Source organism: Hylobates moloch, unplaced genomic scaffold, assembly GCF_009828535.3.
Source record: "Hylobates moloch isolate HMO894 unplaced genomic scaffold, HMol_V3 SCAFFOLD_1, whole genome shotgun sequence".
In the NCBI taxonomy this organism is placed as follows: domain Eukaryota; kingdom Metazoa; phylum Chordata; class Mammalia; order Primates; family Hylobatidae; genus Hylobates; species Hylobates moloch.
In genome coordinates this window covers 220,913,474-220,931,506 of record NW_026652276.1, presented here as the reverse complement: position 1 = coordinate 220,931,506, position 18,033 = coordinate 220,913,474, and the positions used below count along the sequence as shown (strand labels likewise).

Sequence of the window (18,033 nt, the reverse complement as noted above, 5' to 3'; positions counted from 1 at the left end):
ACATGTACCCTAAAACCCTAAAGTATAATAAAAAAAAAAAAAAAGAAATTAATAAATGATAAAAGTGACATTTCAAATCAATTGGAAAAGGATGAATTTCCAGATGGAACTCTACCCTCTGGGGGGAAAAAAAGGGTGTGTCCCTAACTCCATCTTCCAGACAAATTCCTGACATATCAAACATTCTACATTTTAAAAATAAAATTTAAAAAAACTAGAAAAATGAAAGTTTATGAAAAAATATCCTTGGTAGAGAAAACCTTTCTGAGTAAGATGCAAAATGTAGACACTCTCAAAATCAATTAAAGTCAACAACACAAAAAACAAATGTTTTCTGATTGGAAGAAATATATGATAAGCAAAGTCAAAGAAGATAAAGAGGAGAAAATATTTAAGGCATATAAAAGGCTACTTTCTTTAATATGCAAAGAGCTTCTACAAAATAAAGTGGGAAAAGATCAATAACCCAACAGAGAAATGGCAAAGGATCTCTCAGAAAACAAAATACATTGCATTTTAAACATATGAAAAGATGCTCAAACTTGCTCATAATTAGAGACATGCACATTGAAACTGCAGCAGTATACCATCAAATGGTAAAGATTTAAAATTGTGACCACATATTTTAATTACAAGTATGGGAGGAACATATGCATATTTATGGGAATCTAAACTGATATAATCCCTAGAGAGAGAAATTTAGTCATATTTATCAAAGTTAAAAACATAGACCATGTTTGACCTAATAATTCCATTTCTAGGAATTTATCTTGCATGCTTACCCCAGACATCAATGATGTATATATGAAAATCTTCACTGCAATGGTGTTTGTAAAAAGTAAGAGATGTTTATCAATTGAGAACTTGTTTTAAAAATTAGGATACATTTATACAAGGAAATTCTTAAAAATACTACCTAATTTAACAAGAATGAATGAAGCAAAATGGGACAATTTCCCAAATACCATTAATGAACAAAGCAAGGTAAAGAACAGCATGTATCATATATGATCCATTTGACTATAAAGAAATTTTTAGCAGAGGTTGCCTCTGTGAAGGAGCAGATGGGCCCCAGGGTGGGAGCAAGTGTACTTTTTTCTTATACTCATTTGTACTTTATGAATTATGTACAAAGTTCATGCTTACCTACCTACAACTTGATGCTCTGATGGGAGTATATGAGGTTAGGCAACAAGGCCGGCATCATGAAGGGATCCAGGGATGCAGGTGCCACTTACTAAAATGGAGTGGCATAGGTGGTGGATGCCAGGAAGTGTAAAAGTCAAGTTCAACAAGAGGGAGCCAAGATCAAAACTAAAGTGACGTTGGGGGAAGAAGAAACGGGGATGAGGCTAAGTAAAAGTAGAACTATAGAGCAAGCATTTAAAAGACAATGAGATAGGCTGGATATGGTGACTCACGCCTGTAACTCCCACATTTTGGGAGGCCGTGGCAGGTGGATCACTTGAGGTCAGGAGTTTGAGACTAGCCTGGACAACATGGTGAAGCCCCGTCTTTACCAAAAATACAAAAATTTGCTGGGCGTGATGGCACATGCCTGTAATCCCAGCAACTTGGTTGGCTGAGGCACCAGAGAATCACTTGAACCTCAGAGGTGGAGGTTGCCATGAGCTGAGATCGTGCCACTGCACTCCGGCCTGCATGACAGAGCAAGACTCTGCCTCAAAAAACAAAACAAAACAAAACACACACACACACACACACACACACCAAATGAGATAAAAAGGACCTTTGAATGGCGGCCTTTAGGAGTTGCTAATGACCTGAACTTAGGGCACTGTGTAAATATTTATTCTTACTTAACTATAAGTAATTAATAAAGGTTTATCATCTACTGGGTTACAAAGTCCAGCTACAAATTAAAGGGGATATAATCTCTATCCAAACAGGATATATTGAATATATATCAATATATGTTTATATTCAATATTGGGATATATTGAATATAAACCATATTCAATCACTAATGTATGACGATAATGTTGTTTCTGTTCTTACAGAGTTTGGGAAGGAATATAAATCCAACTTGGGGCTCATTCTCAGCCTGAAGGAGATAACAAGTGATCATTAATTGATGAAGGTTATCCAAAGCAATAAAGCCTTGCCTTCTTGTGTTACACGGCCAGGCTGCTGTGCAATTCAGGAGAGTTTTTTATCAAGTACCACCACGACTAATAGCTGTATAGGTATCCACGCCAGTCCTCCTGCTTTACATTCAAGTTCAAAGAAGGCAGAGACACCATGTGTAGTTTTATTTACACAGAACCTGGCAAAGCAGGCTACATAAGTAGACACTTGGTGAAGATATTTTGTTCTTGATGATGGTGGTGGTGATGGTGGTGGTGGTGGCAGTGTTGGTGGTTATGATAAACATTGATGTTGTCTGCCCATCTTGATGGAAACCTTCTCCAGCCCTATTGTCCCCATGGCAGGGAGTGGGAGGGGAATTGAGTAAGGAGTCAATTTCCAGTTTTGAGCCTCAAACTCTTGAGTTGCTAGGGTGACAACCAGATAATAAATATACATTGCCATCATAGTTGGCTTTCCAGTCTCGAGCAGTGAGGAGATTTGCCCTGCCCATTTTTCTCCCAACATTCAGTGCCAAGCTGTCATCTAAAGGCCCAATACATCTCTACATGGCATCAACAGTGTAGAGTGTGGCATTTCACTTGTCGAATGATGAATCAATCTATTATTTCAGTTTTTAAGAGGACCAAGCTGGGATTGATTATATTTCCTAGTAATAAAAGTAAAATAAAAAATAAAATAAAAACTAATGTAATTTAAATTAAGTTGTTCTCTGCAAGAAGGGTCTTTGTTGTTCATTGAGCATAGTCCATTCCCAATCAGTGAAACTATGTTGCTAAAATTTAAGCAGTAAGAAAATAACATTTACAGTTAGAAAAGACATTCGATTTAGATTGGTTCAACCCTTTCATTTTTACACCGCCACCATATTGCCTCTAAATCTGGGAGTAGACACATTTAAAAAGAAGTCAGCGTTTTATGGCTCATCTTTTTTTTTTCCAAAGGAGAAAAGTTGATAACTTTATAGGAAGAAATTATGCCATCACCTTTCTTTTTTCCTTTTCACTAGAAGTGGGAACAAAGGATGGAGATGATACTGCAATTTTGATCTCTATAACCTCATTTGAAATCATTCTCTATGATTTAGGTTTTCTTGAAATGAAAAGGATAAATTGTGTTAACTTAGTTAAAGTTGGAGGAAAAAGTTGATTGAATATCCTGTTGTCAAGGAAACCAATTTGCTCCACCTCTCTCTCTCCTCTCTCTCTCCTCCCTTCTATCTCTCTCTCTCTGTCTCTTTCTATCTCTTTCTCTGTCTCTTTCTCCTTTTCTCTCTCTATCTCTTTCTCTCTGTCATTTTCTCTCTGTCTCCTTCTCTCTCTCTCTGTCTTTCTCACACACACACACACACACACACACACACACAACTAGTTCATACAGTGCCCTTTAAACTCTTAATCTGGCATTTACAAATTATTTTTAAATACCCAAAGGCTCTACTTTGGATATCTGTACAAGAAGCACTCAAGAAAAGTGGTTCCTAGAATTCAAACTCAGTCAGGACTTTTTCTGATTCTGGTGAAGGCACTGTCATTCTGAGTCAGTGCTGTGTCTCAGAAGCATATGAGACAGTCTCCAAGTCATTGCCAAGTCAGCTGCAGAATGAGACTGTTGGAAAGAAAGAGCTGGAATGAGAACCTTTAAAAAGCAATAGACTGGGTGCGGTGGCTCATGCTTGTAATCCCAGCACTTTGGGAGGCCAAGATGGGTGGATCACTTGAGGTCAGGAGTTTGAGACTAGCCTGGCTAACACGGCAAAATCCCATCTCTACTAAGAATACAAAAATTAGCCAGGCATGGTGGCGGGCGCCTGTAATCCTAGCTGCCCGGGAGGCTGAGGCAGGAGCATCGCTTGAGCTCAGGAGGCAGAGGTTGCAGTAAGCCGAGATCATGCCACTGCACTCCAGCCTGGGCGACAGAGTGAGACTCTATCGCAAAACAAACAAACAAACAACAACAACAAAAAACAAACCAAAAAAAGCAATAGAACCACACAATGGTAAGAGAAAGGTAGACAGCTCACTTTCTTGAGCCTTTATCGAGCACCTATCACGCTTAAAGCAAGAAGCTATGCACTAAAAAGTAAAAATGAAAAAGTAACTGAAGGCCAAGTTGAAAGAGATCTTAGGGAGTGAAGCAGGTTTGCTTATTATTTAAAGACATGCCTTGCCTCCCCACTCATCCATCTGAGGAGTACACTTCCCTGCTCCATCAATGTCAGGCTGGGCCAGGTGTCTTGCTTTGGCCTCAAAGTGGCCACAGTGCCCTCCTGCCCACATCTTGGGTTTAGCCATATGAACTGGTTTAACCAATAGGGTATAAGCTGAAATGATTGAGCAGAAATGTATAATGTTCTTGCACCATCAGGCTTGCTCTCTTGAGTCTTTGCCTTTACCGTGAGAACCTGCCAGCCGAGCTTACACTTCCAAAGAGGATGAGAGACATGCAGAGCCTTGGTGCCCCACATGAGACCCTCCCCAGCAGATACACCCAGAAGTCCAGCGGAGCCATCCAACCAAGTGCAGCTTAGGCTAGCCAACTCCAGCTGACCATTAGACACATGATAAATCATAAGTTGTTGCTTATGTCACTGAGTTTTGGGGTAGTCCATTATGCAGCAGTGACTAATACAGAGAGCATCTTAGAAGAACTTGACCAAAACTGTGGGCCTCCTACGTGGGGCCATTTCCATCAAGAGGACAAGCCAATCCCTTTCAAAAATGGGTATCAGGAGAACAGACATCATGAATCCTACGGAGATAGGACCCCCAAATCACTGGAGCCATTGGAATGTACATCAGCAACACAAGAGAACTTTAATGCACCTACAAAAGTGATCGCTGACCCAGAGGTCTACGAAAATCTGGAAAAAAATCGCTCAGTGGCTGAAGAGAAGCTGTGCGAAAACCAACTAAAATGATTAGGACTTCAGTGTGGAAAGACACATGTTGAGAATCAATACAATTCAAGCCTGTTAAATCTTGAATAGAGTAAGTGGTCTGAATGTGGGTTTGCTCATCAGAATCTGGAATTGTAGAAACAAAGGAGCATACAAAGGAGAAATTGAGAGAAAATAAAGAGAAGGGCTATATTACTTTACACAGCCAAGAACTAGGGTGACCATATGCCCCAGCATATCCGAGATAGTCTTAGGTCACATGGTCATCCTGGGGGAATTATTAATAGCACTTCCTTTCACTTTCAAAAGGGAACTGGACTGGGTGATAAATTACACGGTCATGTTGCTGGCAGCACACTTTCCCCATGGGCTGAAGGACCCGAGTCTGAGTAAGGTTCAGCTATGCTCATGGGGTAAGACTTGCTGTGCACTGTCAAGGCAAGTTGGACAGTTTGTGCTCTGAGGCAAAGGGGCCACCACATCCCGTGGCAACACCCCTCAGCACAGCAAGGGGAGATGAGGCTGTGCCCGGCCCAGCAAGGCTGCAAAGCCTGGAAAGTGGTACTCTTTCAGGCCAGCAGAGTCCCCCCGTGGGCAACCCCAGGGTCTTCTCTAGAAGTCTTGTCCGTACTGCAGGACACCCTCTTTGTGGGCCCTTCGAAAAACAGAAACACATACAACATTCCTAATCTTGGCATTTCTTCCATATCAGTTCAACACGTGAAAATCAAAATATCGTACATAACAGAAACGTTGAGTTTCCTTCTTACCCGCACAGAGGTCCATACAGCCTTCTGAGCTCCATTTGGCTTTCCCAAAAACCCTGAAGGAAACACAGCACTATAGTAAGAATAAGATTAAGCAAAATTCCAATTATTCAAACTTATTTAGAAAAAAATCTGGAACAGCAAGAATACAATTACAGAAACAATAAAAAAGAATGGAAGTTATATTGCTTTCAGGTACTTTGAAACATTGGAATAAACAAACCGCTTTAAAAAAACTGCCATGTAAAAGTCTTGGACACGAGAGATCACCAGTTCTTAAAGTACTTATGTATACTTGCTGCTAAAATATTCAAAAAGTTTCCTTTCTCAACTATAACATTGCCCTCTGAAATTTGATTTAGCATTATCATATGGCCCTTTTTACTGCCACTATGTGTAACTTCTACTGAGTCTATCAAAATTTTCACAAATTCTGAATTATCATGATCCATTCAAGTTAAACTTTAATTAAATTCAACATGTTTAAGATATATAAGACAAAATGCTAGACACTTCGTTGTTGTTGTTGTTGTTGTTGTTTTGTTTGTTTTTTCGAGACAGGGTTTTGCTCTGCCACCCAGGCTGGAGTGCAGTCGTGTGATCTCGGCTCACTGCAACCTCCACCTCCCGGATTCAAGTGATTCTCCTGTCTCAGCCTCCTGAGTAGCTGGGATTACAGGCATGTGCCACCACATCCGGCTAATTTTTGTATTTTTAGTAGAGACAGGATTTCACCATGTTGGCCAGGCTGGTCTGGAACTCCTGACCTCAGGTCATCTGCCTGCTTTGGCCTCCCAAAGTGCTGGGATTACAGGTGTGAGCCACCGTGCCTGGCTAGACACATTTTATGATGGGAAAGAAGTGTAGCTAGGTTGAAGGAGGGGTGGAAAATGCTAGATCCATTTTGCGGTGGGAATGGACTAGACCTGAAAATACTCATGAGTTGGGGTGGGGGTGGGGGGTGGCAAATGGTAGATTTGTGTTGTGAGAATGGAGTATGGGGCGGATACATAATGTCCTGCATGGAAACACATGCCTTTCTCATGCAATCTACTGAATTCTGCAGCGTAAGCTTGCCATACATCAAGGAAAGTATATATGAATATAAAAATAGTCAGCGAAATTACTATGTTCTAGAAAGAACTTGGCAGGGCTTGTAGCTGTGAGGATGGCGGGCTGCAAAGGAGCATATGTGGAGGCTCTCCAGAGGCTGGAGCACAGCGTTCTCCTCACATCGACAGCTACGCCGTTTTCCTCAGAATGTTAATACCAAATTAATTACTCCATGGAATACAACTGATCATTTCCCCCCAGAAATGTGTGAAATGCATTTTCTTTAGCTTTCCGATCTGGTTTGTTGTTCTATCTTGACACTTTAAAATTTCTTCACACTTGTTTCAAGGGGCTAACAGGAAGCCTCATTGCGACTGTTGTTTGTGAGCTTAAAAGTTGTGAACTGCCCACCCCAGAGAGAGAGATGAGAGGAGAAGGTGTTTAAAAAATGCTAGGAAGACAGAAACAACAATGACAAATCATGGAAAAGGTGATGGACACAGAAATGAATGGAAAAGAAATAATTGAGAAGGTGGGGACAGAAAAGGACAGAAAGAGTAGCTTTCTTTTCTATCTAGTGCCAAGGGCCAGCCTTTCCGGAGGTAGGGATGGGGGAAATTCTAGAGATGTTGAAGGGATATTATCAGGATTGTCCCAAATTTAGTCTTCCTGCCTTTGTTTGGCTTGGTGGTTCTTCCCATGCAGGGTCTTCCGGCTGCTGGTGTTGGGTCTGGAGTCAGTGTCCCCGTGACTTAGCAGAATAAGCCATCTGGCTTCTGAGAAAACCCAACGTGAGAAAAAATAACGGTAGACCATAAAGTCCTGACCTATATCTACAAATGTCTGTTGGCCATTTCCACTGGCATGTCACTCTGGCAAATCCCAAGCAACATACTTAAAATAAAACTTGTCTTCTCCCTGAACCACTCCCCCACCCAATGTTTTATTTCTGTCAACCCATGGCTATTCTCCCTGTTCCCGTGGCTCAAAGCTTAGACTTATGTTTGACTGACTTTGCCTTGAATTCTCTACACTAATTTGTCACAAGAGTTCTTCATTTTGCTCCCAATTATCCATCTCTCTTCACTCTCATCACCAACCAGACCAAGCCATCGTGGCTTCACCCCTGGACTTCAGCAACAGTTGGGTTCTATAGCTCTAACCTATGTTCTTCTCCCTTGCAGAGTGTTGTCCATTTCAACGTCCCTCTCCTCAAAGATGTTAACACACAAATAGTTCTTCACTTGCCTTCCTACCCTGTAAGCATCTAGTGCCCCTTTCTCTCACCCAACTACATTGCCCAGTGCACCTTAGCATTTGGCCTCTAGTCAGTCCAGGCTGCTGGTCAACCTGTGCCATCATTCTCATGTTGGTGTGCTCACATACATGGTGTCGCCCACCTGGTGTGTGTACCCTTGTCTCTATGTCCACAGCCCCTGAAGGACCTCCTTCTTCAGGAAGTTCCCTAGGATGATTCTAGCCCTGACAGATCACCCTCTCCTCTGACAGAAGATCACAGCTACCGTCTATACCATCCTATTTAGTGCTAGGGTGTATCTCATCTGGTGTTGCATGCCATCATTTGACAGTGGACTTGAGGGCACAAGTAACCTCCTCTTCTACACTCTAGGGTCTGGTGTATTTAGACACACAATATATGGGGTTTGGGGGAAATGGGTAAGTGAATGGATGACAGGACTCAATACATATTGATAGTGATAACAGATGGATTCTTGCCATCACATAACAATTCATATAAGTAGAGGAGGGCTCATGGCATCACAGAACACCTTTACCACTCAAGGTGTGGGGACCTGGACAAGACAAATGTTTCAAGCAGAAAGCCTGTCCTGGGCTCAGCATATTTTATTTTATTTCATTTTATTTTATTTTTTGAGACAGATTTTTGCTCTTGTCGCCCAGGCTAAAGTGCAATGGCGCAATCTCAGCTCACTGCAACCTCCACCTCCTGGGTTCAAGTGATTCTCCTGCCTCAGCCTCCCAAGTAGCTGGGATTACAGGCATGTGCCACCATGCCCAGCTAATTTTTTTGTGTTTAGTAGAGATGGGGTTTCACTATGTTGGTCAGGCTGGTCTCGAACTCCTGACCTCAGGTGATCCACACGCCTCGGCCTCCCAAAGTGCTGGGATTACAGGCATGAGCCACTGTGCCTGGCCCTCAGCATATTTTATGATGGAAGCCAATGGAAGACAGCCCTTACCTGGCGGAAAAATGTCAAGTTTCCAATAAAAGGAGAAGGCTTGGGATGTCTGAGGCCTAACTTCTCCAGTCTTGAGAATGCTGACGTGGAGTACCTGGAGGGAAAAGCAGATTTCAAAAGCTGGGAAATGAAGTTGCATTCATGCTTTAGGCTCTATTAGGAACTGGAATTACTGAGCTCTCTGGAAGTAAAGGCAAAAGAATAGGTTTCCAGTCACCACATCTAAGAACCAAAAAATTGGAGGCCTAGAGTTGAGTGAGTAGAATAGGAGTCCAGTCAACCACCTGTTGAGTGGCCGGATGGAGATCAAGGAATCCTGAAACCTCTGAGCTGGAGATGCCTTAGAGATGATGTAGTCCAACTGCCCCTCTCTGACCTAGAATTCCTCTTTATAAATTGTTTTAAAAATGCCCCTCTCTCCAATTCCTTTCCTCTGCCTCTAAATCTATCATGAGCAATTGCTCAGAAGGCAAGGTAAAAAAACTAAAAATGGCAAAAGCTCCCTGTGCAAATGTGTGTATTTTCATGGTCAAGACTAACCCCTCCCTGCCACACACATAATTTGTCCCTCACCACATTCCCTGGCCTTATAGAGAATATTAAAAATAGGAACAGAGGGAAGGCGCCATGAGGAGAAGACCTATCACCAAATGCTGACAACCTCTTTAAGTCTTTGTTTTCTCGGCCCGCAACCATATGGGAAGCATATTTTCTTAACCAAAAATCAGGAAGCGTGGTCCGGCAGATTTCTGTGCCACTTCCCAAGAGAAAGCGGCAGTCTGAGAAGTGCAGTGTGGCTGTCAAAACATTGGAATTACTACGGTATTTCAACAGTTTATAGGAACAGAGGGATAACCAGTTAAAGTCAGAACTGGCTTAGAAAAACCTGCACATATGGCTCTGATCCCTAACCAGCAGCCAATTAGGTCAAAAGTTCAGTTAGTTCAGCAAAATTAATGAGTCAAACTCGTTGTTTAGCATCACGCAGAGATCAGCCAAATCACAATTTAAGGGCAAGGAAAAACATGGAGACTATCAGTACAATCTAGCTTTCTGTGTGTATTGAAACTCAAACTATTACTGCTATAAGAATCACTCTTTTTCGAAGGACAGAATATTTGCTATACTCTTTGATCTTTCCCACCTGCAGTCAATAAGGAGCACTTCAAATAAAAATACTCAAATATTCAGGGAAAGGAAACACAGCTTAAGCGCTGGTTTGCATTATTCTGAGCAATGTGCTATTTATTTCTTTAGAGACAGGGTCTCTTTCTGTCACCCAGGCTGGAGTGCAGAGGAGGCTCACTGCAGCCTAAAACTCCTGGGCTCAAGTGACTCTCCTGCCTCAGCCTCCCAAGTAGCTGGGACTACAGGTATGTGCCACCACTCCCAACTAGTATTTCAGATTCTTTGTAGAAACAGGGTCTCCCTATGTTGCCCAGGTTGGTCTTAACTCCTGGCCTCAAGCGATCCTCCTGCCTTGGCCTCCCAAAGTGCTGGGATGAAAGGCATAAGCCACCACACCTGGCCAATGAGTCGATTTTTAAAGTGGTCACAAGGGAGAACCAGGGCAGAACAGGAAGGCAGGATGTCCTCTATCCCAAGTTATCCTAAGATTTCCACCGTATGGCTCCATTAATAGGTTTGAATGAATTCCCAGTACGTCACACTTAGGTCCATGTTCAAGTGTGATTACAAACCACACTCAAGAGCCACACGTGAACGCCAAGGATTAGTCATACCAACACTGCTCTTCATTAGTGTGAGTACCGAAGGTTGACAGCACAGTTGGTAAAAGTTATTCTTTCAAGTGGACCATAATGTTTTAAATAATTCCCCTTACAACAGAGAGGAAAGACCAAAGGAAACTTACCAGCCCACTTAACACTTTCTTTAACATCCTCAAATCGATGTCTATGTTCATTTCTTCATCAGCTTTTTTGAATTATTTTCTAAAAGTAATCTCTAACGGGTAGAAAAAAAGATGTAGACCTTGGACCACATAATTACATCTTAATTTTGTAATTAGATGTCTTGACTGTCTAAAGGACAAGAAGTCTGTGCCTAATTACACATGCTAATTATTATGCAAGTCCATGCCCTAATTATGTAACTCCACTTACGAAAATACTGCTAGTGTGCCTATGCACAAAATTCAGACATTTTCAAACATATGGCATCAGCAGAGAGTGTCCTGGACACCACCACAAACTTCCCTTTGTAGCCTCGACTCAAATCTGGAACTTGAGCATCTTCAGCTGGAAACTGGCCAAATATTGCCATCAGTAACTCAAGTTCCTGCACCCAAATCTGCAGGGAAAGATCATTGCCACCAAATTTATGGGCAAAATAGCAACATGGGTTACATTTGTCTCCCTACCACTTCCTTCTCTGCACTCTTATTTCATACCCTCTGGTCTCAGGGTCCCCTTGCTGCCCTCTGACTATCTCAACACGTTCTTAACCCAAAATCAATGAACCCCAGGTGTAATGGGTTGAATTGTATCACCACCAAAAAGATAAGTTGAAGTCCTAACCTCCAGAAGTCCTAATCTCAGAATGTGACCTTATTTGGAAATAGGGTCACTGCAAATGTAATTAGTTAAGATGAAGTCATATAGGCAGGGCACGGCGGCTGATGCCTGTAATCCCAGCACTTTGGGAGGCCGAGGTAGCCAGATTACTTGAGGCCAGGAGCTCAAGATCAGCCTAGCCAACGTGGTGAAACCCCATCACTACTGAAAAATGCAAAAAATTAGCCAGGTGTAGTGTTGCATGCCTGTAATCCTAGCAACTCGGGAGGCTAAGATAAGAGAATCTCTTGAACCTGGGAGGAGGAGGTTGCAGTGAGCCAAGATTGCACTACTGCACTCCAGCCTGGGCGACAGAGTGAGACTCTGTCTCAGAAAAATAAATTAATAAAATAAAATCATACTGAAGTACAGGGGCCCCTCAATCCAGTATGACTGGTGTCCTTATGAGAAGATGACCATGTGAAGACAGAGATTCACAGGAAAGTGCCGAGTGACTATGAAAGCAGGGATTGGTGTCAGGCCACTGCAAGCCAAGGTATGTCAAAGATAATCAGCAAACCACTAGAAGCTAGGAAGAGGCAAGGAAGGATTCTCCCCTACAGATTTCATAGGGAACATAGCCCTGCAGACACCTCAATTTCAGGCTTCTGGCCCAGAACTGTGACACAATAAATTTCTGGTGGTCTGGGTGTGGTGGCCCATGCCTATAAAACTAGCACTTTGGAAGGCCAAGGTAGGACAATTGTTTGAGCCCAGGAGTTTGAGACCAGCCTGGGCAACACAGCAAGACCCTCACCTCTACAAAGCATAAAAAAATTAGCCGGGTGAACCTGGTCGTGGTGGCTCATGCCTGTAATCCCAGCACTTCGGGAAGCCAAGGCAGGCAGATCACTTGAGGTCAGGAGTTTGAGATCAGCCTGGCCAACATGGCGAAACCTCATCTCTACTAAAAAAAATACAAAAGTTAACCAGGCATGGTGGTGCATGCTTGTAATCCCAGCTACTTGGGAGGCTAAGACACGAGAATCGCTTGAACCCAGGAGGTGGAAGTTGCAGTGAGCCAAGACTGCACCACTGCACTCCAGCCGGGATGATGAAGCAAGACCCTGTCTCAAAAAAAAAAAAAAATTAGCCAGGTGTAGTGGCACCACACCTATAGTCCCAGCTACTTGGAAGGCTGGGATGGGAGGATCACTTGAGCTCAGGAGTTTGAGGCTGCAATGAACCACTTTTGTACCAGTATACTCCAGCCTGGGCAACAGAGCAAAACTCCGTCTCAAAAAAAAAAAAAAAATAATAATAATAATAATAAATAAATTAATTAATTAATTAATCCTGGAGTTTCCAGCCACTCAGTTTGTAGTACTTTGATACAGCAGCCCTAGGTAAGTGGTACACTAGGGATACCTATGAGTGAGTCATACAGGGTCAATGAAAAGTTGTTTTTAAATATCTTCCTGTTACTTTAAAAATTGTCATTATAAAAAAAATCCTTTTATGTCAAATTGTGTTAAGTCCTGTGCCATTTTAAAAAGTGCAGGTGGCCAAGGATGCTACTGTGTAAAGCAGGTAATATGCAGTGATCAGATGATCACCATGTTCTGATGTTTAGAATGGGTTTCCTTTGACGTGAATTAATGCAAATGTATCCCACAATTATGGTTATAGACACCTGTCATTGTTTACATCAAGGATACTTAAGTTGGAAAATGACAACAGAAAGTATATATAGCTTCAGAAAGCATCTTTTGGTTTTATTTTCACAATGAACGAGGTCATTTAATGCTACAGGACACAAATACTGCAGTGCTAGTGGTACAACTTACTGTCCATTCTCAAAATAAATCGGGCCATTGGATCATTTTCAAAATCAGGTTCAATTTGTAAAGGCTGGAAAATTTCCTGTATTTTATCTTCCTCAAGGCTTTCTCTTTATTTATTTATTAATTATTTATTTTTGAGGCAGAGTCTCACTCTGTCACCCAGGCTGGAGTGCAGTGGCACAATCTCAGCTCACTGCAACCTCCTCTTCCTGGGCTCAAGCGATTCTCCTGCCTCAGCCTCCCGAGTAGCCAGGATTACAGGCACCCACCATCATGCCAGGCTAATTTTTGTATTTTTAGTAGAGACGGGGTTTCACCATGTTGGCCAGGCTGGTCTTGAACTCCTGACCTCAGGCGATCGCCTGCCTTGGCCTTCCAAAGTGTGGGGATTACAGGTGTGAACCACCGTGCCCAGCCTAAAACCTTCTCTTGATGGATTCAACACAGGTGCTTAGCCCATTGTTTAGCCAAAGAAGCCACTCCTGATAAATTGGGGGTATTTTGATGAATCACATATTAAGGAGATGGTCAAACTGACTGAAGTTTGGAACAAAAGAAAACAGAAATTATCTACCTCCAGGAATTGGCTTCTCCTGTAGTGTGCAGGAGAAGGGTACAGCCGGCCCCTCTGTTCGGTATTACATCCTCACTGTCACTACCAAAGAATTCCTACTTGGTGCACTGCTTTCAAAAACTTCAGTTGATGTATTTGAAATGGTGAAAGATTCCCTTGGCAAACAGCGCTTCTCCAGCGGTAAAAACTTGTGATGCTCCAAGAACAGGTGAAGCCCAGTGGTGCCAGGTAACCCACTGTCCTGCACTTTGGAGAAGAGAGGCCCTTTGCCATGGTTTCAACATGCATGCCCTCATGGGCTTTGCCAGCAATTCCATTAAACATCATGGCCACACCGGAAGCTTTATTAGAAACAGATCCTTAAATAATTGCCTTTTCAAAATGTTTTGTTAAGAAATGGAAGCAGAGTGTGAGGTTTGCTGGCTTTCCGAGACACATTTTGAAGTGCTTCACAGAAATTTGGGCACAAAAGCTAGAACTATCAGGGAGAAAGCCTACTCTCTTTCTATTGTCACTCTCTCGGGTTTTTTCTCTGTGTATTTTTTATATGTTTGCTATTACATTCTCTCCATATATTTTTCCTATGTCTCTATCTTTTTTTCTTTTTCTTTTTTTTAGCATTCTCACTCTGTTTCCCAGGCTGGAGTGCAGTGGTGTGAATTCAGCTCACTGTAGCCTCTACCTCTCAGACTCAAGTGATCCTCCCACCTCAGCCTCCGAAGTAGCTGGGACTACAGGTGTGCGCAACCACACGTGGCTAATTTTTTTTTTTTTTTTTTTTTTTAGAAACAGGGTCTCACTATGTTGCCCAGGCTGGTCTCAAGCTCCTGGGCTCAAGTGATCTGCCTGCCTCAGCCTCCCAAAGTGCCATGATTACAGGCAAGAGCCACTGTGCCTGGTTTATTTCTCTACTTCTATTTATCCAGATTTCTACTTTTTTCACTTAACATAAGGAAAAACATCCCATGTTATTAATCCTTTATAAATATCATTTTTATGGCTGCTTAATAGTACTCTTATAGACATAATTTACTAAACCATTGTTATTGTCAAATACTTAGGGTGTTTTCTATATTTTAGCTACTTTGAGTTATGCTGCTACAGTTAGCATTTCTGTGCAGAGGTTTTCCCACACTTTGTGCATGAAGATTTTCTTGACCTGAGATCCATGAGTCACTGGTTTTAAACACTGGTATGTAATATCTAATTGCTTTTCCATAAAGTTTGTCCCAGCTAGTCCTACTGTCAGTGTATCCTTTGCACCAAATGCTCTCATAAAACATTTTTTCTAATTTGGTAGCTACATCAATGTATTTTGATGTCTGCATCTATTTTCTTACTAGAGAGATAAAACACATTTTCCTATCGTTTCTTCTTCATTCTCAAAAATATTTCCCAACTTTTGACATTATTAACTAACTTCCTTCCCTTCTTCCCTTCTTCCCTCCTTCCTTCCTTCCTCCTTCCCTCCCTTCCTCCCTCCCTTCCTTCCTCCCTCCCTCCTTCCCTCCTTCCTTCCTCCTTCCTTCCTCCCTCCCTCCTTCTTCCTTCCCTCCTCCCTCCCTCCTTCCTCCCTCCCTTCCTCCTTCCCTCTCTCCCTCCTTCCTTCTTCCTTTCCTCCCTCCCTCCCTTCCTTCCTTTCCTCCCTCCCTCCCTTCCTCCCTTCCTTCCTTCTTCCTTCCCTCCCTCCCTTCCTTCTTTTCTTCCTTCTCCTCTTCCTCCTCCTCCTCTTCCTCCTCCTCCTCCTTCTCCTTCTTCTCCCTCCCTCCCTCTCATTCCCACAGTATGGTTTATCTAGGTGGCAGGCAGAATTGTGCTGCACTAACTGATTTAAAAATTAGTTGGAAAATGAGAAGTCATTGACAGGTGACTGCAAGCTGACTCCACACACATATCTGGGTGTGAAGAGGAAGATAAGCAGATAAATCTGAATAGTTTTCATTGACTTCGTTAATAACTAACCACAGCCTTGTTAGTTGACTGTAAATTCCATTCCCTTTATCCTTGTCCCATTTCTCACCCACACTCACAACAAGAGAAACTGTAAGGATTGAAACTGCTTAAATCATGCCTCAAGGCAGATGTTCCTGGGGGGTCGGGGGCGAAATGGTGCAATACAGACTTTACATGTGAGATCTTCTCAGTTTCCCTTTTAGCACCTCGCGTCCATCCTGGCATCCTCATCCTCATGTTCAGCCCCCTCTCCATTCCCTTAAGACCTCGATCTCAGTTTGCCCTCAGGTCTGGAAATCATCTGATGCACACTCACTCACATGTCAGTAGTAACTAGGCTATCTCCTAAAATACAACCTGCAAACAAGACTTCATTTACACATTTATAATAGTGAGTATTTTTTTCCAAGCAATAAGAATTGGACATCTCCTTCTTAGAGTACCTCCTTTCCAGGTACTTGAGAAGTCAAATCAATCATCAAGGGGTGTGTCGAGCCAGATTCTACAATGAGAGGTGGCTCAACAAAATTGGTATCTCAGTGGGACCCTGGTAAAATAATCCTGTCCCACAGCCGATTACATCCCTCCAAGGGGTTAGCAAAGGGATGGTGTGCCTGCCACACTGCTCCCTTTTTCCCACTGATTCATAATGTCACTTCTATCGTGCTCCTTCGTAGTATAGGTGCTTGGATCTATTCTGATCCATTTATCTAGCTTATGCTTATGCTTCACCATTTTAATTATTATAACTCTAAAACACACTTTTTGTTTTTTTCTCTTTTTTATATATTACTTTTTATTCTCTTTTTTGTCTTTTTTTCTTACTCAAATTCCTTTTACCATAAAATACATTTTTATAACTTACTTTTTCATATTAATTTTAGAATTAGTCTGATTTGATGAAAAAATGCTATTTGGATTTTTTTGGAATTGCATTAAATGTATACATTAATTTAGAACATACCAACATTATTACATCAATTTGTCTCATCTATGAATGTGTTGTATCTCTCTGTTGATTTTATTCTCTGTGTCCTTCAGTAACATTTTATGATTTTGTGCAGAGAAGAGTATCTTTTTGCTATTTACGTACATTTGTTTTGGTGTTGCTCATGTATAGGAGCACCTTTTTTTTTTTTTTAATGCCAGTGTTGTAATCAATGATCCTTCTGAACTTTCTAATTAGTTTTATTGGTTTACATGTGGAATTTCTTTGATTTCCTAGGCTGATAATTATGTTTTATGCAAATAATATCAGTCCGTTCTCTTTCTTTTTAATCCTTTTGTCTGACCTCTCATTTTCTTTTCTTATTACATTGGCTAAAATCTCTAGTACAAAAAGGAAGCAGAAAGAGTAAGCATCCTTTTCTTGTTCTTGACTCTGCAGGAATGCAGCTAATGTTTCAAAATTAAATGTGAGGTTTTGCTTTAGAGTTTTCACAGATATCCTTTATTGGGTTGAAGATATTTCCTTCTACTCCTAGCTTGCCTGGAAAAGTTGTTCTTGATTAGTCGTGCTATGGGTTTATCTATTTTATTTATCCTTTCAAAGCATCAACTTTTTCTTTGTTGATCATTTCTGATTTTTTTTCTTTTCTAGTTCATTGATTTATGCTTATATTTTGATTATGGACTTCCTTCTATTTTCTTTGGGTTGACACTTTGTTCCTTGTTGTTTTCTTTTAGCTTCTAAGTTAATAGTTTAGTTCACATGTTTTCAATGAATGCATTTAAAGCTATAAATCTTCCTCTAAGTAGTTCTTTATCTGCATTCTGTACATTTTTAATGTAGTGGTTTATTGTTTGATAGTTGCAATCCAATAGGAAACTTCTGAATATCAATGTGCTGTAAGATGTACACATGCAAACCTCAGAAGAACAGATATGTTGGAGTTACAAGACCTTCCTATTGTTTTTTCAATTGTGTCTCGCCCTATATACAAGATTTAGTGAATGACAGCCATTATAATTTGTTGCCTAAGGAACCGCTTATAATCTTTACCCCTCTGGCAAAAAAATAGAAGACTACTCAATAAATACATAACTATCTGGCTGGTGTTCAGTTCTTTCACCAATAATGTAGGTACCACAAAGACATA

General features: G+C 41.5%; 1 protein-coding gene across 4 annotated transcripts in view; it reads right to left on the bottom strand.

The window, feature by feature from the left end:
- The window catches only part of TBXAS1 (thromboxane A synthase 1), a 203,405-nt gene that overhangs the window by 151,792 nt on the left and 33,580 nt on the right, over positions 1-18,033 (bottom strand). For all 4 annotated transcript variants that reach the window (XM_032761921.2, XM_032761922.2, XM_058427205.1 and 1 more), the window contains exons 2-3: positions 9,051-9,144; positions 5,779-5,831 (exon numbers count right to left, since the gene is read on the bottom strand). In XM_032761921.2, coding sequence (XP_032617812.1) covers positions 5,779-5,831; positions 9,051-9,144 — 147 coding nt within the window. The remainder of the gene's footprint in view (positions 1-5,778; positions 5,832-9,050; positions 9,145-18,033) is intronic.